Consider the following 15,493-nt stretch of genomic DNA (forward strand, 5'->3'; position numbering starts at 1 on the left):
ACTTTCTTTTAAGGTTCAACTCGGGTCGGTTCGGGCTGTGCTTTTACTAAAATATGAATAGGAATCAACCCGAACCCAACCCGATTTTAAGGTAAAAGCTCAACCTGAATTCCCAAAAATTGACCCGAGTTGCGCCCCTACTTTCTTTTGGCTTTATGTTTTTAATCTTCTAAAGTTCTCTACTCCGATGGTTAGGATCATTCGATCGTGTAGTTTAGTGAGGATTTTGGGGTCCCAAACTCTAGTGTTCTGAATCAATTTCATTACTATCATGATCCAACGGTGGTAAGTAGGCCCCACATATCTATACACGTGAGATGTTCTTTTCGTGAAATTAATCAATTTTGTGGTGTGGGGACAGTGACCAATTGACCATGACACAGAAACAAATAACTGTTAAACCACCATTCGTGCATGTGACGTGGCTGTTTCGATCGTGGTTCTTCTTCCATGGAATATTTTCTACTGAAATTGTAAAATTTCCGCGTTTTTTAGGAGACTGCAACCCTAGTGGACCTTGGTTATTTTTCCATGGAATTTTTTCCGTCTTGATTTATTTTTTAACATTTTCCCCTTAAAATAAAACGACCGTTCTCTAATGAGGAATGTCACGGGCTCTAGTCCTCTCGTCGTATCTACGATTTTTGTTTGAATTGACTACGTAAGGCAGACAAGCGCTCGTGATGTGGGCATTTTTGTCATTTCACGGGTCAATAAATACGAGTGCCTCGATTTCCCTAAATTGTGCTTGGCAAAATTTCCTGCGAAAAGACTAATATATCCTAAGCTTTTAGTTTCAAGATTTGAATATTAGTCATGATTCAATTTCTTTGATAACTATTATTCTACGCCATGGATCCAACGGTTGAGATCAACCAATAAATGCCACTTGTAAGATTAAGAGCCATCTTAGTCGTGGGGCTCACCAGATAAAGAGTCTAGATCATTTGATGGGCCAATCTCAAGTTAATGAGAGATTTTATATGGTGTAAGCTCGTATAGTCCGGTATTTTTCAAAAATGTAACGTACGGTTTACACCATTGGATGATCCAAACCGTCCATTTGATAGGCAACCACGTAAATAAATTGTGCCCTCAATATAATCTATGGAGCAGATCTAGAGAGGAACTGCATATTATGGAAACATCTATAGATCAGAAGGTTGGGATCATCCTATGGAAATGATTTTTAGGGCACAACCTATTTACGTTGTGGTCTGTCAAATGGACGGTTTAGATCATCCTATGGAGTAAGCTGTACACTACATTTTGAAGATAATAGACTGTACGGGCTTGCACCGTATAAAAACTATATGAAGCCAATTAATTAAAGTTGCTGAGCTTCTTAAACGGCTATTTTTGGTCAATCTAATCAAAACCCAAGCTTGTTATTAGAAAAAAATTTGGGGGGTAATTTCGTGATTTGAGCACATTAAAAATCAACCGACAGCAAAAAGCCGAATGTTCTTTCGGTTCTCGTTATTTCTTGGGTCCAATTAAATCAATAGTTAATCTGTATTGAATTGTCATTAACAATAATTAATTAATTATTTTTGATAATTATTTATATGCCCCTAATTTCAAGCATCTCTGTTCGACTTGTCGGGAGAACCCTAGACTCTGCAATTTCGAGCTTATTTAATGGCAGAAACGTAAATGCAAGTTCTTTTGATTCCTTTCTTCTATAATATCGCCATCTGTCTTCTACGTTTCCTAAATTTCTCATCCTTCAGTGGTAGATATGTAAATACGAACTCCGTCGATTCCTTCCTTTGATTTCACCTCTTAAAACCCTAGATTTCTTCCCCTTTTCTGAAATTTCAACTTCTTTAATGACGGAAGTGTAAATGTAGCAGCTCTACGATTCCTTCCTTTGATTTCACCTCTTAAAACCCTAGATTTCTTCCGCTTTTCTGAGATTTCAACTTCTTTAATGGTGGAAGTCTAATTGTAGCTGCTCTACGATTCCTTTCTTGGATTGCTTTGGTAAAAATCCACGTTTGTTTCGTTTTTGCTAAGTTTCAGTTGCTTTTTTAGTCTGAAAAGAATCTTTGGATATTCATTCGGTAGATCTCGCCAGTAAAAATAGTAGATTTGTTAGATTTCAGGTTCGTGGCAGACATTTCGAATCGATTCGGATACTTTTCTTGTGATTTTTTCTTGTAGAAACCCTAATTTCCTCTGCTTTTCTGCATTTCCAGATGTTTAAAAGTTAAAACTTGTCTGAAAAGCATCTTCGGATATTCATTCGGTAGATCTCGCCAGTAAAAAATAGTAGCTTTGTTTGATTTCAGGTTGGTGTCAGACATTTCGAACCCTAGATACACTTTTCTTGTACAAAGCCCTAGTTTCCTTCTGCTTCTCTGCATTTCCAGATGCTTAAAACTAGTTTCTTTTGTTTCTGTAATTACAGGTTTCTAACGGCCGTAATGTGAATCGGAGTTAGATTTCGTGGTTTTTTGTGTTTCTGGTAATTTACATCTAGTTGTTCTGTCTTACATTCTAGCTTTTTTTTTAAAAGCAGCTCTTATTTCTATTGCTTCTTTCAGCTGATTTATCCAGCTTAAAACCCTAGCTTTCTGTGATTTTCTGAAATTCACTATTTTCGCTTCGTCTTTACTGTTATTCGGCTTTTCTCCTTGATCCTGCTGCTAGATTTCAGTTAGAAGTCGAAGGGGAAACCTGAATTTAAAAATGTTGTTGCACTTTTCTTTTTTTTTTCTTTGATCCAGTGTTTTATTTAGATTTTTCGCTTCGCCTTTATTGTTATTTGGCTTTTCTAATTGATGCTGCCGCTAGATTTGAGTTGGTCTTGGAAGGGGAAATCTGAAGTTAAAAATGTTACTGCAAATTTTTTTGATCAAGTGTTTTATTTAGATTTTTCGCTTCGTCTTTACTGTGTTTTCTCTTTGTTCCTTCATCCTACTGCTAGATTTGAATTAGTAGTGGAGGGGGAAATCTGAAGTTGAAAATGTTAATGCAATTTTTTTTATGATAAGTGTTTTATTTCCCCGCCTATTTAGCATATGCTTTTTCTCATTCCTGCAACTTCAGTCTCTTTAATGGCGAAATACCTCCCACCCCAATGATAAATTCTCTCTCTCTCTCTCTCTCTTTCTCAAATTGAAAATTAAAGGAAGAATTTTTGGTCTTATTTCTCCTGATTCTATGGTTCGCGATCATTTTTAATGACGGAGCATAAACTTTAATAAAAGAATGTTTATTCTTCCTCCTTTCTAGCTGTCTCTTTTTATCTCAGTTCTTTATGTTGTGAAAGTAGGTTATTTTCGTATCGATTGCTATAAATTTTTTTCTCCTACTGACAGTTGGAGAGTCCGAAGTGACGGATTTTGGAGACTGCAGTAGTTGCTGTTGGATCCATGAAGATGATGGCGATGACATTTGGCTTCACAGTTTTGGCTTTATTAGTGCTTCTGGTTTCTGGAAACAGGGATGTTTACATCGTCATCATGGAAGGGGAGCCTGTGGTGAGTTACAGGGGTGGTGTCAAAGGGTTTGCTGCCACTGCTGTGGATTCGGGTGAGAAGATTGAGATCACCAGGTACAATAGAAGTAAAAAAAAAATCCGATTTTTATTCTGTGTCTTTCTTTGGTATTTTATCTGGAATATATTGATTATTTGTCATGTACTTCTGTGGTTAAACATTTAAGTAGAACTCATCTATATTTCTACTGTCAAAACCAAGGTTTAAAATTTCGGTTTCGATACCGGTTTCGGAGTTTGAAATTTCGAAATTTTGATCGAAATTTCGAAATTGTGGTCGAAATCTGGTACAAAACCCCGAAAGTAATATTTTATTCAATATTAAATTTCGGCCGAAAATTCGGTGAAATATTAAAATAATATTAATTTTTTTTTGGGTCAAATTTCGGGAAAAAAAAAATGACCGTTTCTGTTTTTATGGGTTTCAGTGTCGGTTTCAGTCCGAAATTTCGGATTTCGGTCAAAATTTAAAACCATGGTCAAAACTCCTTAATTACTAAATTTTCTAAATTTTTAATTACTAAATTATGTTCTTGTAGTATATCTCATCCCTTGGATTGCTAATCTGCAAAGCATTTTTTGATGGAAATAGCTGAAATAGATTTGTGTAGGATGAATAATCTACCCCTTTAATCATATCTTGGTTTTTTCTTTTTTAGTGGTTGACTGTTCCTAGCTTGGTTTTAGACAAAAGAAAACTGTTAACGTTTGTGAATTAGGGAACCAGATTTATTAAGTTGGTTATTGGTTTTGGCTTTATACATTTCGGAAATTTTCTCTGGAGCTGCAAAAATCTACATTACACCCTTCCCTTCATTGGAGATGTGGACTCTAAGTAGTAGGAATCTTCTACCAGGGTAGGGCTCTAACTTTGGAATCTTACTCCTGCTCCTGCCTCCGAAGCTCATCTCCCTTCAACTATAACCTGTCACTCCCATGTGTCTTCATTACACAGCCACCTTTAACATCTTCAATTTTTTATTATCTGTATTAACTACTAATATAATCAATGAATGATTTTATTATTTCTTATGTACAGTCACATATTTAACATTTTTATGTTATTCTATGCAAACAATCAATAGCTGCTTCCACTTCCTAATTCTTTTGAATACTGCGACTGTGCTACATCCATCTCCCACTTTTGAATTAGTAGCGATTGGCACTCCATTAACTCAACAAAGAGCATAGGCTAAAAAGTTGTGCTGTAGATTAATAAAGTAGGACACGGGTTCGAAATGCTAAACCTCAGGCAGTTGCATCCTAACTTATTGGCTTTAAATATTTGGAACATGATCATTAGGATATCTTTACTAATGACAATGGTACTCAATGAGCTGGCTGTCATCAGTATCCTCTAGTAAATTCGGTGTATGTGCTGATTCGGCCGACCCCAACTAGTTAGAGACAAAGGCTTAGTTGAGTTGAGTTGAGTATGCTGATTCGATTGAAATATATTTTTCTCTATGCTTGATTTTGGCTGATGCAGTACTGATCAAGAGGGCTCTTTTTTTTTTGAATGGTACTGATCAAGAGGGATCAAGAGGGCTCTTAGTAGCAAGAATCTTTTACCAAGGTACTCTTGTCGAGATTAACATAGCAGAATGTGCAACCGAGTTTTCAAAGTATCAAGAATAATACAATCTTTGGAGAAAAGAAGCACACAAAGGAAGCACTACGAATTGGAGAGGAAGATGAGAAAGAAAAGAAGCACACAAAGGAAGCACTACAAATTGGAGAGGAAGATGAGAAAGAAAAGAAGCACACAAAGGAAGCACAACAAATTGGAGAGGAAGATGAGTTTTTCTCAAAAAAAAAAAAAAAAAAAAAAAAAACAATAATGTAAAAAGTTTTCACTTGCCAATTTATGGGCATCCTAGATATAGGAAACCAAGGACTTAATCCCACTCAAATAATAACTCCCACTCCAAGTCAAACAGTAACACTTATTCTAACTCAAGCACAGATCCTATTCTATCTCAAACATGAGTCATATTCTTTCTTTTTTTAAATGGAAACTAAATTAAAGGAAAAAAAAAGGATTACAAGTGTACTTCTGGGGTTAAATATATTATCTTCACTAAAGTGATAACCTAGTCTATCACTTTGGTGAAAATCCTTACAAGCTTCAGATTTTTTTTTCGGCCTATCATCTTTGGGATGCGTGGAGAGAAATATGCACCAACAATGAGCAAATTGAGGTTCCCAATAGTGTTTGGCCATCGCCAGAGTTGGGAAAGTTGAAACTGAACTTCGACGGGTCAAGCACTGTAAATCCCAGTCCAGCTAGTTTTTACAATTTGGGTTTCGGTGTCGGTTTCGGCCAACACCAAATTTGGCGGAAATCATGTAAAAATATGATAATAATTTTGTTTTGTTTTTTTTTTTTAATTACTACTGAAATGTCTAAAATTTCTTTGGAAATTTCGGCGATTTGGTGGATATTTTTTAAATTTTGGTGGAAATTTTGTAAAACGGGGTAAAAATGAAATTTCAGAAATTTCCCGAAATCTTGTTAAAGAACAATTTCATGTAAATTCCGTTTCGTCCTTGGCTGAAACCGAAATATTTCGGCACGTTTCGGCCGAAATTTAAAACCATGTTCCCATCTCCCACCCTAAATCTAAATCCCTTGGGAGAGGACTTAACCATCTAACTCAAACATGAGTCCTATTCTAGTACCAACTCCTAATCTAACTTGGACGCTCCACTAAATTTGAACCCACTTGGTGTTATGGAAGAGTAATTACATCATTAGGTTTAGCTCGTAGAACTACTCTTCTGGGCTTCGAGCCTCAGAGGGCAATGTTCTTGCTTGCACAATGGGTTTGATAAACTTTTGACCTAGAGGCCTGTATTTGGGATCAGAAAATGTCATTCTTCTTGGGCTAATATTTAACAGCACAGGGCCATCATTCATCTACTTTTGAACATTGATTGTAGAATTCTATCATCTACGGGGAAAAATAATGTTCCCCAGTACTTTGTTTACCACTTTCAAAGCACTTCTCTGGATGAATTTTTCTGCAATACTTTGCCTCTGGAATTCAAACTACTATCGTATTTGCTTGCTATTTATTCAACTCTACTGGGCCCTGGCAGTGAATCAGTAAAATCTTACTCCCTTCACCTCGAGAATCAACATGATGCATTTCTTGAGGCGCTGTTTGAAGCTGGAACATATAAGAAGCTCTACAGCTATCGCCATCTTATCAATGGCTTCGCTATTCACACATCCCCTGAGCAGGTAAATTGTTGGTCTCTTTCTTTTCAGTACTTTGTTGATTTAATATTACATCACTGCTTTGCATATCTTCTCCTTTTCACGAATTTGATTTGTTTGGTAGGCAGAAGCCCTTAGAAGGGTCCCTAGGGTGAAGCACGTGGAGAAGGATATGAAGGTTAAGAGATTAACGACGCACACCCCACAATTTTTGGGGCTTCCAACGGGAGTATGGCCAACAGGAGGTGGCTTTGACAGGGCGGGAGAGGACATTGTGATTGGTTTTGTGGACTCAGGAATATATCCGCAACATCCAAGCTTTTCAACCTACAATTCTGAACCTTATGGCCCTGTTCCTCATTATAGAGGAAAGTGTGAAATTGATCAGGTTTCTAAGAGGAATTTCTGTAATGGAAAGATAGTTGGAGCCCAACATTTTGCAGCAGCAGCAATTGCAGCCGGACAATTTAATCCAGCAGTTGATTTTGCATCTCCTTTGGATGGTGATGGGCATGGAAGGTTAGATTATTTGGACTTCTGTATCCTCAATTCCATGTGTAAAATTCAAATGCATTTGTTTCCAAGTTGTAGTATTTCCATAGGTTGCATGGCACATGGAACGGAAATGATACTTGCTGGATGCCTGTCTCCTAGAATTGTTGTTGTCCTGTTTCGAACTTTGGATCAGGTTGTGGCGTATGCCAGTTTACTTAGAAAAGGATAGGTAAGCCGCTTCTGGCAGTTTGCGTTTTCATTCACTTACCTTCATTTTTCTAGGCATAAGGGAAGCTTTGATACTGCAGTAGTTGTAAGGTAAGATAGAAGTTTCATGGTATGGTAAGGTCTAAGGGGTAAGAGGTGGAGTCTAGTTGGGTAATTGGAGGTGATGTTTCAACTATAATTAGCTCCATCATTCCAAGGTAGATCCCTAGTTCTATCCTGTGCTCTCAAAGACAACTCTGGCAGATCTTCAATTGTAAGGAAAAGGCAGATTTAGCAAAGTAGGCTTCGAAGGCTGGTTGAACTGCATTGGTTGATTTCTTATATATATGTATATATAAGAACATCGTTCTTGTTTATCTTACACTAGGTCCATTCATCAATGTTGTTGATTACTAAGTGTTTTTTTTATTTTTTTATTGATTTTCCTTTTTTCTTTAAATAAGATGTGAGAACATTGTAGATAAAAGGATTTGGAACTAGATCCATGGATCTATGATTGTACCAAGTAGCTGACTTAGTTGACATTAGACAATAATACTTGACAAACTTAAGTTGCAGCTATAAAGAACTAAAACAGCGCTGTATTCTACTTAGAATGTGGTATAAACGTCATGACAGCTTAATAGTCGCTAAATGATATCCTAAGATTTTATATTTTCCTTTGTCTTCTCAATTCATTTGTGGTTCCGTATTTATTGTTGATTACCAGTCATACAGCGGCAATTGCAGCTGGAAATAATGGAATTCCTCTAAGAATGCATGGACATGAATTCGGAAAAGCAAGTGGGATGGCTCCCCGCGCCAGGTAAGGAATGACACCTAGCACTTAGAAAGTTCCACTAAGGATTTCTTGAAATTTTTTTTGGCCATAATCATTTATTGTGCCATCCTGTTTGTGGACCATACAGGATTGCTGTATACAAGGCTCTCTACCGACTTTTCGGAGGATTTGTAGCAGATGTAGTTGCTGCAATTGAGCAGGTATACAAATGTTACTTGGCAGTAAGAGATATGGTAATTTGCCACATATTTATAAGAGCCAAGTAAATGTATTGGATCTTAAGAATGGTTAAGTTATTTTAATTTTTATATGGAACTACCCTGTGTTGATGTGGTTATAATTCGTAACCTTTATCGATTCTCTGTTCTATCTGATAAAAAAACTATGTTAATTTGAGTAAACTCTTCTTCAGCAAACCAATAAATACTTAGACATGTGTTTTTTCTTGTTATTTTCATCACGCGAATCCAGGTAACTGATCATGGTTGGCTGTACCTAACTTTGCTGGGAGGATGTTTGTAAGAACTTAAAAACATGTTTTTGTTGCTTCTTTGGAAAGTGGAGTCAGTGGCGTTAGTCGTGGATAATAAGTCAAGAACCTCTGTTTTTCTAATTGATTAGATATTATATATAATTACAACTGATGAGTTTAAGTTGATTATTTGGATAGAAGAATTTTAATGTTGAGGGATTTTCATTAACAGGCGGTTCAGGATGGTGTGGACATTCTCAATCTCTCAGTAGGGGCAAACAGTCCACCAACGACTACGAGAACCACATTTCTAAACCCATTTGACGCGACACTTCTTTCGGCCGTGAAGGCAGGAGTATTTGTTGCACAGGCAGCCGGTAATGGCGGCCCATTCCCTAAATCCTTGGTTTCTTACAGTCCATGGATAGCAACTGTAGCTGCTGCAATTGACGATCGCAGATACAAAAACAATATGACCCTGGGAAATGGCAAAGTTTTACCTGGGATTGGTTTATCACGTAAGTTATTTATTCAGTAGACGACACATTACTTAATTATTTCTTATTACAATCTACTTGAAATAGTTAGGTTTCAGTGGTTTTACGAATTTAGGAGGCAAAATTAATGCTTGCAGGGATTTGCCTCTCGAGGCTTAACATAAATGAACATTTTATCAAGACATCTTATTTCTGAACAGCAGATAATCCAGACTTTAACATAAATGAACATTTTATCAGGACATCTTATTTCTGAACAGCAGATTAAGATGCTCAGGCATCTTAATATTTTCTGCTTTATAGATGGAGGTTTTGACCGTTATTTATACTAATGAGAATACATAATATATGTTTGAGAATCAGCTCTGTTATCCCCTGTAAGATTTTTATACCTGAATGATTTTCTGGGTCCTCTTTGACTTTATGATCATTTTGACTGTTCTAGTTTTCTAGTAATCTCTGTTCTGACATTGGGAGGGTGTTCTTATCACTCACTGCAGCTTCTACACAATGGAACCGAACATTCAACCTGGTTGCGGCGAATGACATAATGTTGGATTCTTCTGATATTAAATACAGCCCTTCAGACTGCCAGACACCTGACGTTTTAAACAAGAATATGGTGGAGGGCCATATTCTTCTTTGTGGCTATTCCTTCAATTTCGTACTGGGTAGTGCATCCGTTAAGAAAGTCTCGGAAACAGCCAAAAGTCTTGGTGCCGTTGGCTTTGTTCTTGCTGTGGAGAATGTTTCCCCGGGAACCAAATTTGACCCTGTTCCTGTCGGCCTTCCTGGGATTATCATTACAGATGTCAGCAAATCAATGGTGATTCCATAAACTGATATGCAATTAATCCTTTTCATGCTGTTGATATAGTTGACAAAAGTTGTTTCTTTTTATGGCTTAATTTTTTTAGATTAAAAGAAAGAAAGAATAAAGACAGGGTATGAACCATTCAGAAAAGAAGAAGAAGAAAAAGACAGTATATGAAATGTCTTCACTTTACCTGCAAATGACTGCCCTTCAATTAAACAAAGCACCTCATTTTCTTGAACAAATAGAATAGTGGTATTATAGTAATAGAACTGTGGCTTATAGTTATACCAAGGGTGGGATGTTCAATTTTTTTGAAATATCTTTGTTGTCTAGATGAAATGGACCAAATGGTGCCCTTTCTTTTCTAGTGAAATAACCTTTGGCTAATGTACAAACAGACCAAAAGGGCAAATTTATTTATTTATTTGTAAAAAAAATAGAAACATGAGAATCCCGATGCTTTTTGAAGTTCACAACCTTTAAATTTTCTTTAAAATCAGCTAATATTTTGTCACCCGGCAAGACTTGTGTTTCTCTTACTAACACAATTTCTACACCGCAATAATTTATAAATTGTTGATACTATTGCTAAATGAAAACAAGAAAAATCAACTTGCTAAAATGAGAACCAGAAAAAGAACACAAGTTGTGAATTCCGATACTTTTGGAACTTCACAGCATTTAATTTTTCTTTAAAATCCGCAAATTTTTTGTCACCCTGTAGATTTTATTGGTACTGCCATGATTTTCTTATGGTGCCATCTTCTGCATATCTTATAAATTCTGATGATTTGGTCCCTTGACGGGGCATCTGTGACTGTAGGAGCTTATAGAATATTACAACAGCTCAACAACAAGAGATTGGGCTGGACGAGTGAACGGTTTCAAAGCAACAGCTAGCATCGGGGATGGTTTGATGCCTACACTCGATAGGTCAGCACCTCAGGTAGCATTATTTTCTTCCCGAGGACCTGATATAAGGGATTTCAGCTATCAAGATGCTGATGTACTCAAACCAGATATTCTTGCTCCCGGTTCTCTTATTTGGGCAGCATGGACACCAAATGGAACAGATGACCCTAACTACATAGGTAATGATTTTCAATATTTCTCCTTTGACTCACCCAAGTTAATGAAAAATTGATTGCGTCAATTCTGGCTCTGATACTTTGACTTGGATACTATGTGACTTGGATCCTGAAAAAGTGTCTGCCAGGTGAGACATGAGACATTCAACATGGAAACCCCAGCAAAACCAACAGACTAACTGCCCTCTATAGGGATGTTATATGATGGATGCACATATTTTTTCAAGGAAAGATGAGTGGATAGAAGTACAAGTGGCTACATGTTCTATGATCCAAAAATTAGGCCTTGCTATGGAGGTGCCATGCATCAAAATCCACTCCCATCTGATGATTCCAACCCTACAATTTATGACCAAAAATATAAACCCTTGTTTCTTTGTCTTCTCCCCATCCATTCAACGGATACAAATTGGAGGGTTAGAATTATACAACAGGTGTAAATTTCGATGCATGGCACATCCATAGCAATGCCTAAAAGTTGAATTGTTTGGGTCATTGAACTAGTGGGGCCCACTTGTACTCCTACCTGCTCATATTTTTCCAATATACGTGCATCCATCATATAACCTCCCGTATATAAGAATTTTGGGCCCCTACCGTAGCTTATGTTATAAGATAGTGCTCTGTTTCTGGAAAATCTAAGGATGCTATTAAAATACTTATTTCAAATGGGTGTGTTCTAAGCAGGAGAAGGATTCGCCTTGGTATCTGGGACCAGCATGGCTGCACCACATATTGCAGGGATTGCAGCACTTGTAAAGCAGAAGCACCCACATTGGAGCCCCGCTGCCATCAAATCCGCATTGATGACAACAGCAACTACTCTGGATCGGACAGGCAGGCCCCTTCAAGCACAGCAATTTACCGGAACGGAAACAGTGACGCTGGTAAAAGCTACGCCATTCGATTATGGGAGTGGCGCCGTCAATCCAAGGGCTGCTTTGGATCCTGGACTCATCTTAGATGCAGGTATTTTAAATCTCGAGGGAATACTTGCAAATATATATATCCAACCTGCAATTTCATTTACAGGAACTGACTTTCATGGCATTGTTGTAATTTGTAGTCCGTTTTTCTTGTTTGACATCAGGCGTGCTTTTTCTTCCATTTTTTCAAGAGCATGATCAAGATTAATGTAGTTAGACCTATAGTTGCATAAATCAATAATGGGGCTTGTCTGCATCCAAAACTAAATTCTTAGATGCTTTGAGTATCCAAAACCAAATTCTTAGATTCTTTGAGTATCCAAAACCAAATTCTTAGATGCTTTGGGTCATAAAGTAGCTTATTAACCACTTTTTGTTGCTTTTCTCTATTTATGCCCATATGCTAAGGCCTTGTTCATTTGGGATTGTCCCAACCGATTGTGAGCCCCAAATAGATTATTGGATTCCAAATTAAACTTAATTTTGAGTCCAATAATCAGTTTGGGGCTCTCAATCGGTTGTCGCAATCTCAAACGAACAGGGCCTAAGAATCTGATTTTGCTACTACAGCGACTGGCAAATTGGCTTTCAGCACCATATTGTTTTTCCCACAAAATTTTTGAAATTCTCCGAAGACAATATCTGCAGTCCCTTGTCCCTTGTTTTAAAAATGACTCTCTTCTTATTTTGTACTTCTCTTATTGGCTGCAAGGCTGAGCACAGCCATTATTTAAGCAAGGGGATGCAGATATCATCTCCCATTTCTTTCTTCTTATTTTGCACTTCTCTAATTGGCTGCAAGGATGAGTACAGCCATTATTTAAGCACGGGGATGCAGATATCATCTCCCATTTCTTTTTATACAATAAATTTGCACCAGTTTCAGCCTCATGCATGAAGAAAGCAATGGCTATTGACAAATTGTTGGAATGAGCTCTCAAGAAATGCATATAAGCATATTATGTTCTCATTTCCAAATACTAAACTGGGAGTAAATAACTCTGTGATGCCATTCTCTTACAGATTAGTACATTGCCCTTACTCATAAACTCTCAATTCAACAGGTTATGAAGATTACGTCAGATTCTTATGTTTGATACCCGGTATCGATCCTCATGAGGTTTCAAACTTCACTACCATGCGCTGCAACTCTAGCTCTGGTCATCCAGCCAATCTCAACAGCCCATCAATTGCAATCTCACATCTAGTGGGAACACAAACCATAACACGAACGGTAACAAATGTTGCCGAAACAGAAACCTATGTGATGACTTCCACAATGTCACCGGCGGTTGCACTGGAAGTTAACCCTCCGGCAATGACGCTCCGATACGGTGCATCACGGCAATTCTCAGTGACCCTCACTGTTAGATCAGTGACTGGAACCTACAGTTATGGTGAGATTCTGATGAAGGGAAGCAGAGGGCACAAGGTGAGAATTCCAGTAGTGGCTATGGGTTATAGTAATTAGGTGATATGCTGCTTTGAGTTTTGCCTATCTTTATCTAAAATGGCTATTGTGATATTCTTTGTAGTCTGATGAATAAGAAACTATATATAAAGATGTGTATCAAAGAATGTATAGGGTAAATTATGTATAAGAAAATGGAGACTGGCAGTTCCCAGGTGGAGGTTTTTTGGCTTCTGCACCAAAAGTTTTCAGCTTTGACTCTGTTATTTGTACCCTTTATTCGATTACCTCTATTGGATTTATAAGATTTTATTGAGGCTCTATTTCTTTTGACATCATTTTTCAGTGGAAAATTGGTTCTAAAATTTGTTTTACGCCCGTAAAGAAACAAGAACAAAGATTTGCGTGCTATGGATTTCAATAGGCCATTTGGAGGCCGGGCCGGGCCGGGCCGGGCCGGGCCAATCGGTTTTGATAAGTGGGAACCGATGTCCGGTCGATTATCGTTATAGAAATCTGGCCCGAACACGCTTGCATATTGGAGAACAAAAAAAGGCTCCTATGAGGGAAAGAGATTGATGGTAGTTTTCTATCCAGGGGCACATCTCTCTATGTAATGGGCCAAAGTCCGTTGATCGGAAAGGTAGAATTGGCCCATTGGCGTATCTTTGGGCCATGAGCTATCCATAGAAGGGCCCAATATCTTGTATAGAAGATGAACAACCCTCAAAAACATAACCACAAGAGAATTATTGTCTAGCAATTAGTGAAAAGCCACCCTTCTTCCCAACCGGTGATGTCCGAAACAACTAACTCCGTACTGATGATCGAGATTCGGGTATGGATTACCACTGTGGTAAACATTAGTGTAAGAGGCAATTTCTGGAACACTTGGGAGTCATGGTTTTAGATTCCCATTTAAACAGACTGGAAATATTTCAGTTTCCATCTCTCTGTTTTTATCCCTATCAAATTTGAGAGAAATTATATAGTGCCCGACCGTCAAGTCCCGTGTAGGCGGTATGTCAATGTCAAAAGTACCGCCCTTGATATTTGATCCAAGGGCGGTACACTTACAAGTGAGCTGCTGTTGGATCAAATATCAAGGGCGGTTCCGCCCACACTGGTTTCAAAATCGAAACCAGAATAAATGCATATCAAAACCGGAGACATACTTACCGAGAACAAAATCGTAAGAGTAGTAGTGGTGTATGTATTATGTATAAATATATATATGAATTACTTGTGAAATTTAATATGCATTGAATTATTAGACAAGTCATTAGGTGTTTGATGTAGTTAAACCATTATGGATAGATATCTTGTTCGTGCGATGGTAATCGTAGCTGTGCTTATTCTAGCATTTTCTAAGATTTCATCTTTAAATTCTATCATTTTCATATGTTTCGATAATTTTACAGGATTTTTACCAAAATTTTCAGCTAAAACCAAACATTTTTGTTTTCCTAGTGACCGAAACCGAAACTAAAATTTAAAACATTGTTTGGAATTAGAGTGTACGGGCCAAGGGATGGTCCAAGATAGACCAGACTTCATCCAAGGCCCATAATGGAACTAAACAATTGAGCATTAGACTTTCCAACCCTCTCTGTTGTCTTTTACTATTGATCTGAAAGCATTGAAGTGAAGAACACTATTCAGTATGCAGCCTTTGTTCTTTACCTCTGTTCCTAGAACTTTGATTGCTTTGTCTTTTAATTCTTGGACTCTATAATCACGCGGCATGAAGATAAATGGGAGTGACTCACACAACATGAACCCTAACCTAAGTCTCTCTGCCTCGCCCTCGCCAGTAAGATTGGGGAAAGCCTGGATGAGGGATTCTAAACTCACAGGTGCCCTTGCAGATTTAAGCTGATAGGGCGCTCTCATCGGCTGAAAATCACACCAAGTGCATTAAGATATTCAAGGACAGTGACCATGCGTCCATGCACTATTCTCTCTTCGCCTGAGATATTCAAGGAACCAACCATTCTAGGAACTAACCATTCTCTCTCCAGGCAAGTATACGATAAATTGTACCACTTAG

At 37.7% G+C, this 15,493-nt stretch overlaps 1 protein-coding gene across 6 annotated transcripts; it reads left to right on the top strand.

Annotated features, from left to right (window-relative positions):
* Positions 1–1,524: 1,524 nt before the first annotated feature.
* On the top strand, positions 1,525–13,776 carry LOC143879805 (subtilisin-like protease SBT2.5). Of its 6 annotated transcripts, none has more exons than XM_077382394.1 (13): positions 1,676–1,986; positions 2,202–2,294; positions 2,414–2,470; positions 3,327–3,562; positions 6,608–6,752; positions 6,853–7,247; positions 8,161–8,256; positions 8,360–8,432; positions 8,937–9,222; positions 9,702–10,027; positions 10,842–11,109; positions 11,794–12,075; positions 13,097–13,776. In XM_077382394.1, the coding sequence occupies exons 4-13, from the start codon at positions 3,381–3,383 to the stop codon at positions 13,501–13,503; spliced, it is 2,460 nt and encodes an 819-aa protein (XP_077238509.1). In that variant the 5' UTR covers positions 1,676–1,986; positions 2,202–2,294; positions 2,414–2,470; positions 3,327–3,380; the 3' UTR covers positions 13,504–13,776. The 6 variants fall into 6 exon arrangements, with proteins under 6 accessions (XP_077238514.1, XP_077238509.1, XP_077238512.1 ...); XM_077382396.1 differs by lacking the exon at positions 1,676–1,986 and adding an exon at positions 1,995–2,108; XM_077382397.1 differs by lacking the exon at positions 2,414–2,470.
* Positions 13,777–15,493: the final 1,717 nt, after the last annotated feature.

Source organism: Tasmannia lanceolata, unplaced genomic scaffold (assembly GCF_043159265.1).
Source record: "Tasmannia lanceolata isolate RefF3 unplaced genomic scaffold, GAP_Taslan_0.1 ptg000006l, whole genome shotgun sequence".
Taxonomy (NCBI): Eukaryota; Viridiplantae; Streptophyta; class Magnoliopsida; order Canellales; family Winteraceae; genus Tasmannia; species Tasmannia lanceolata.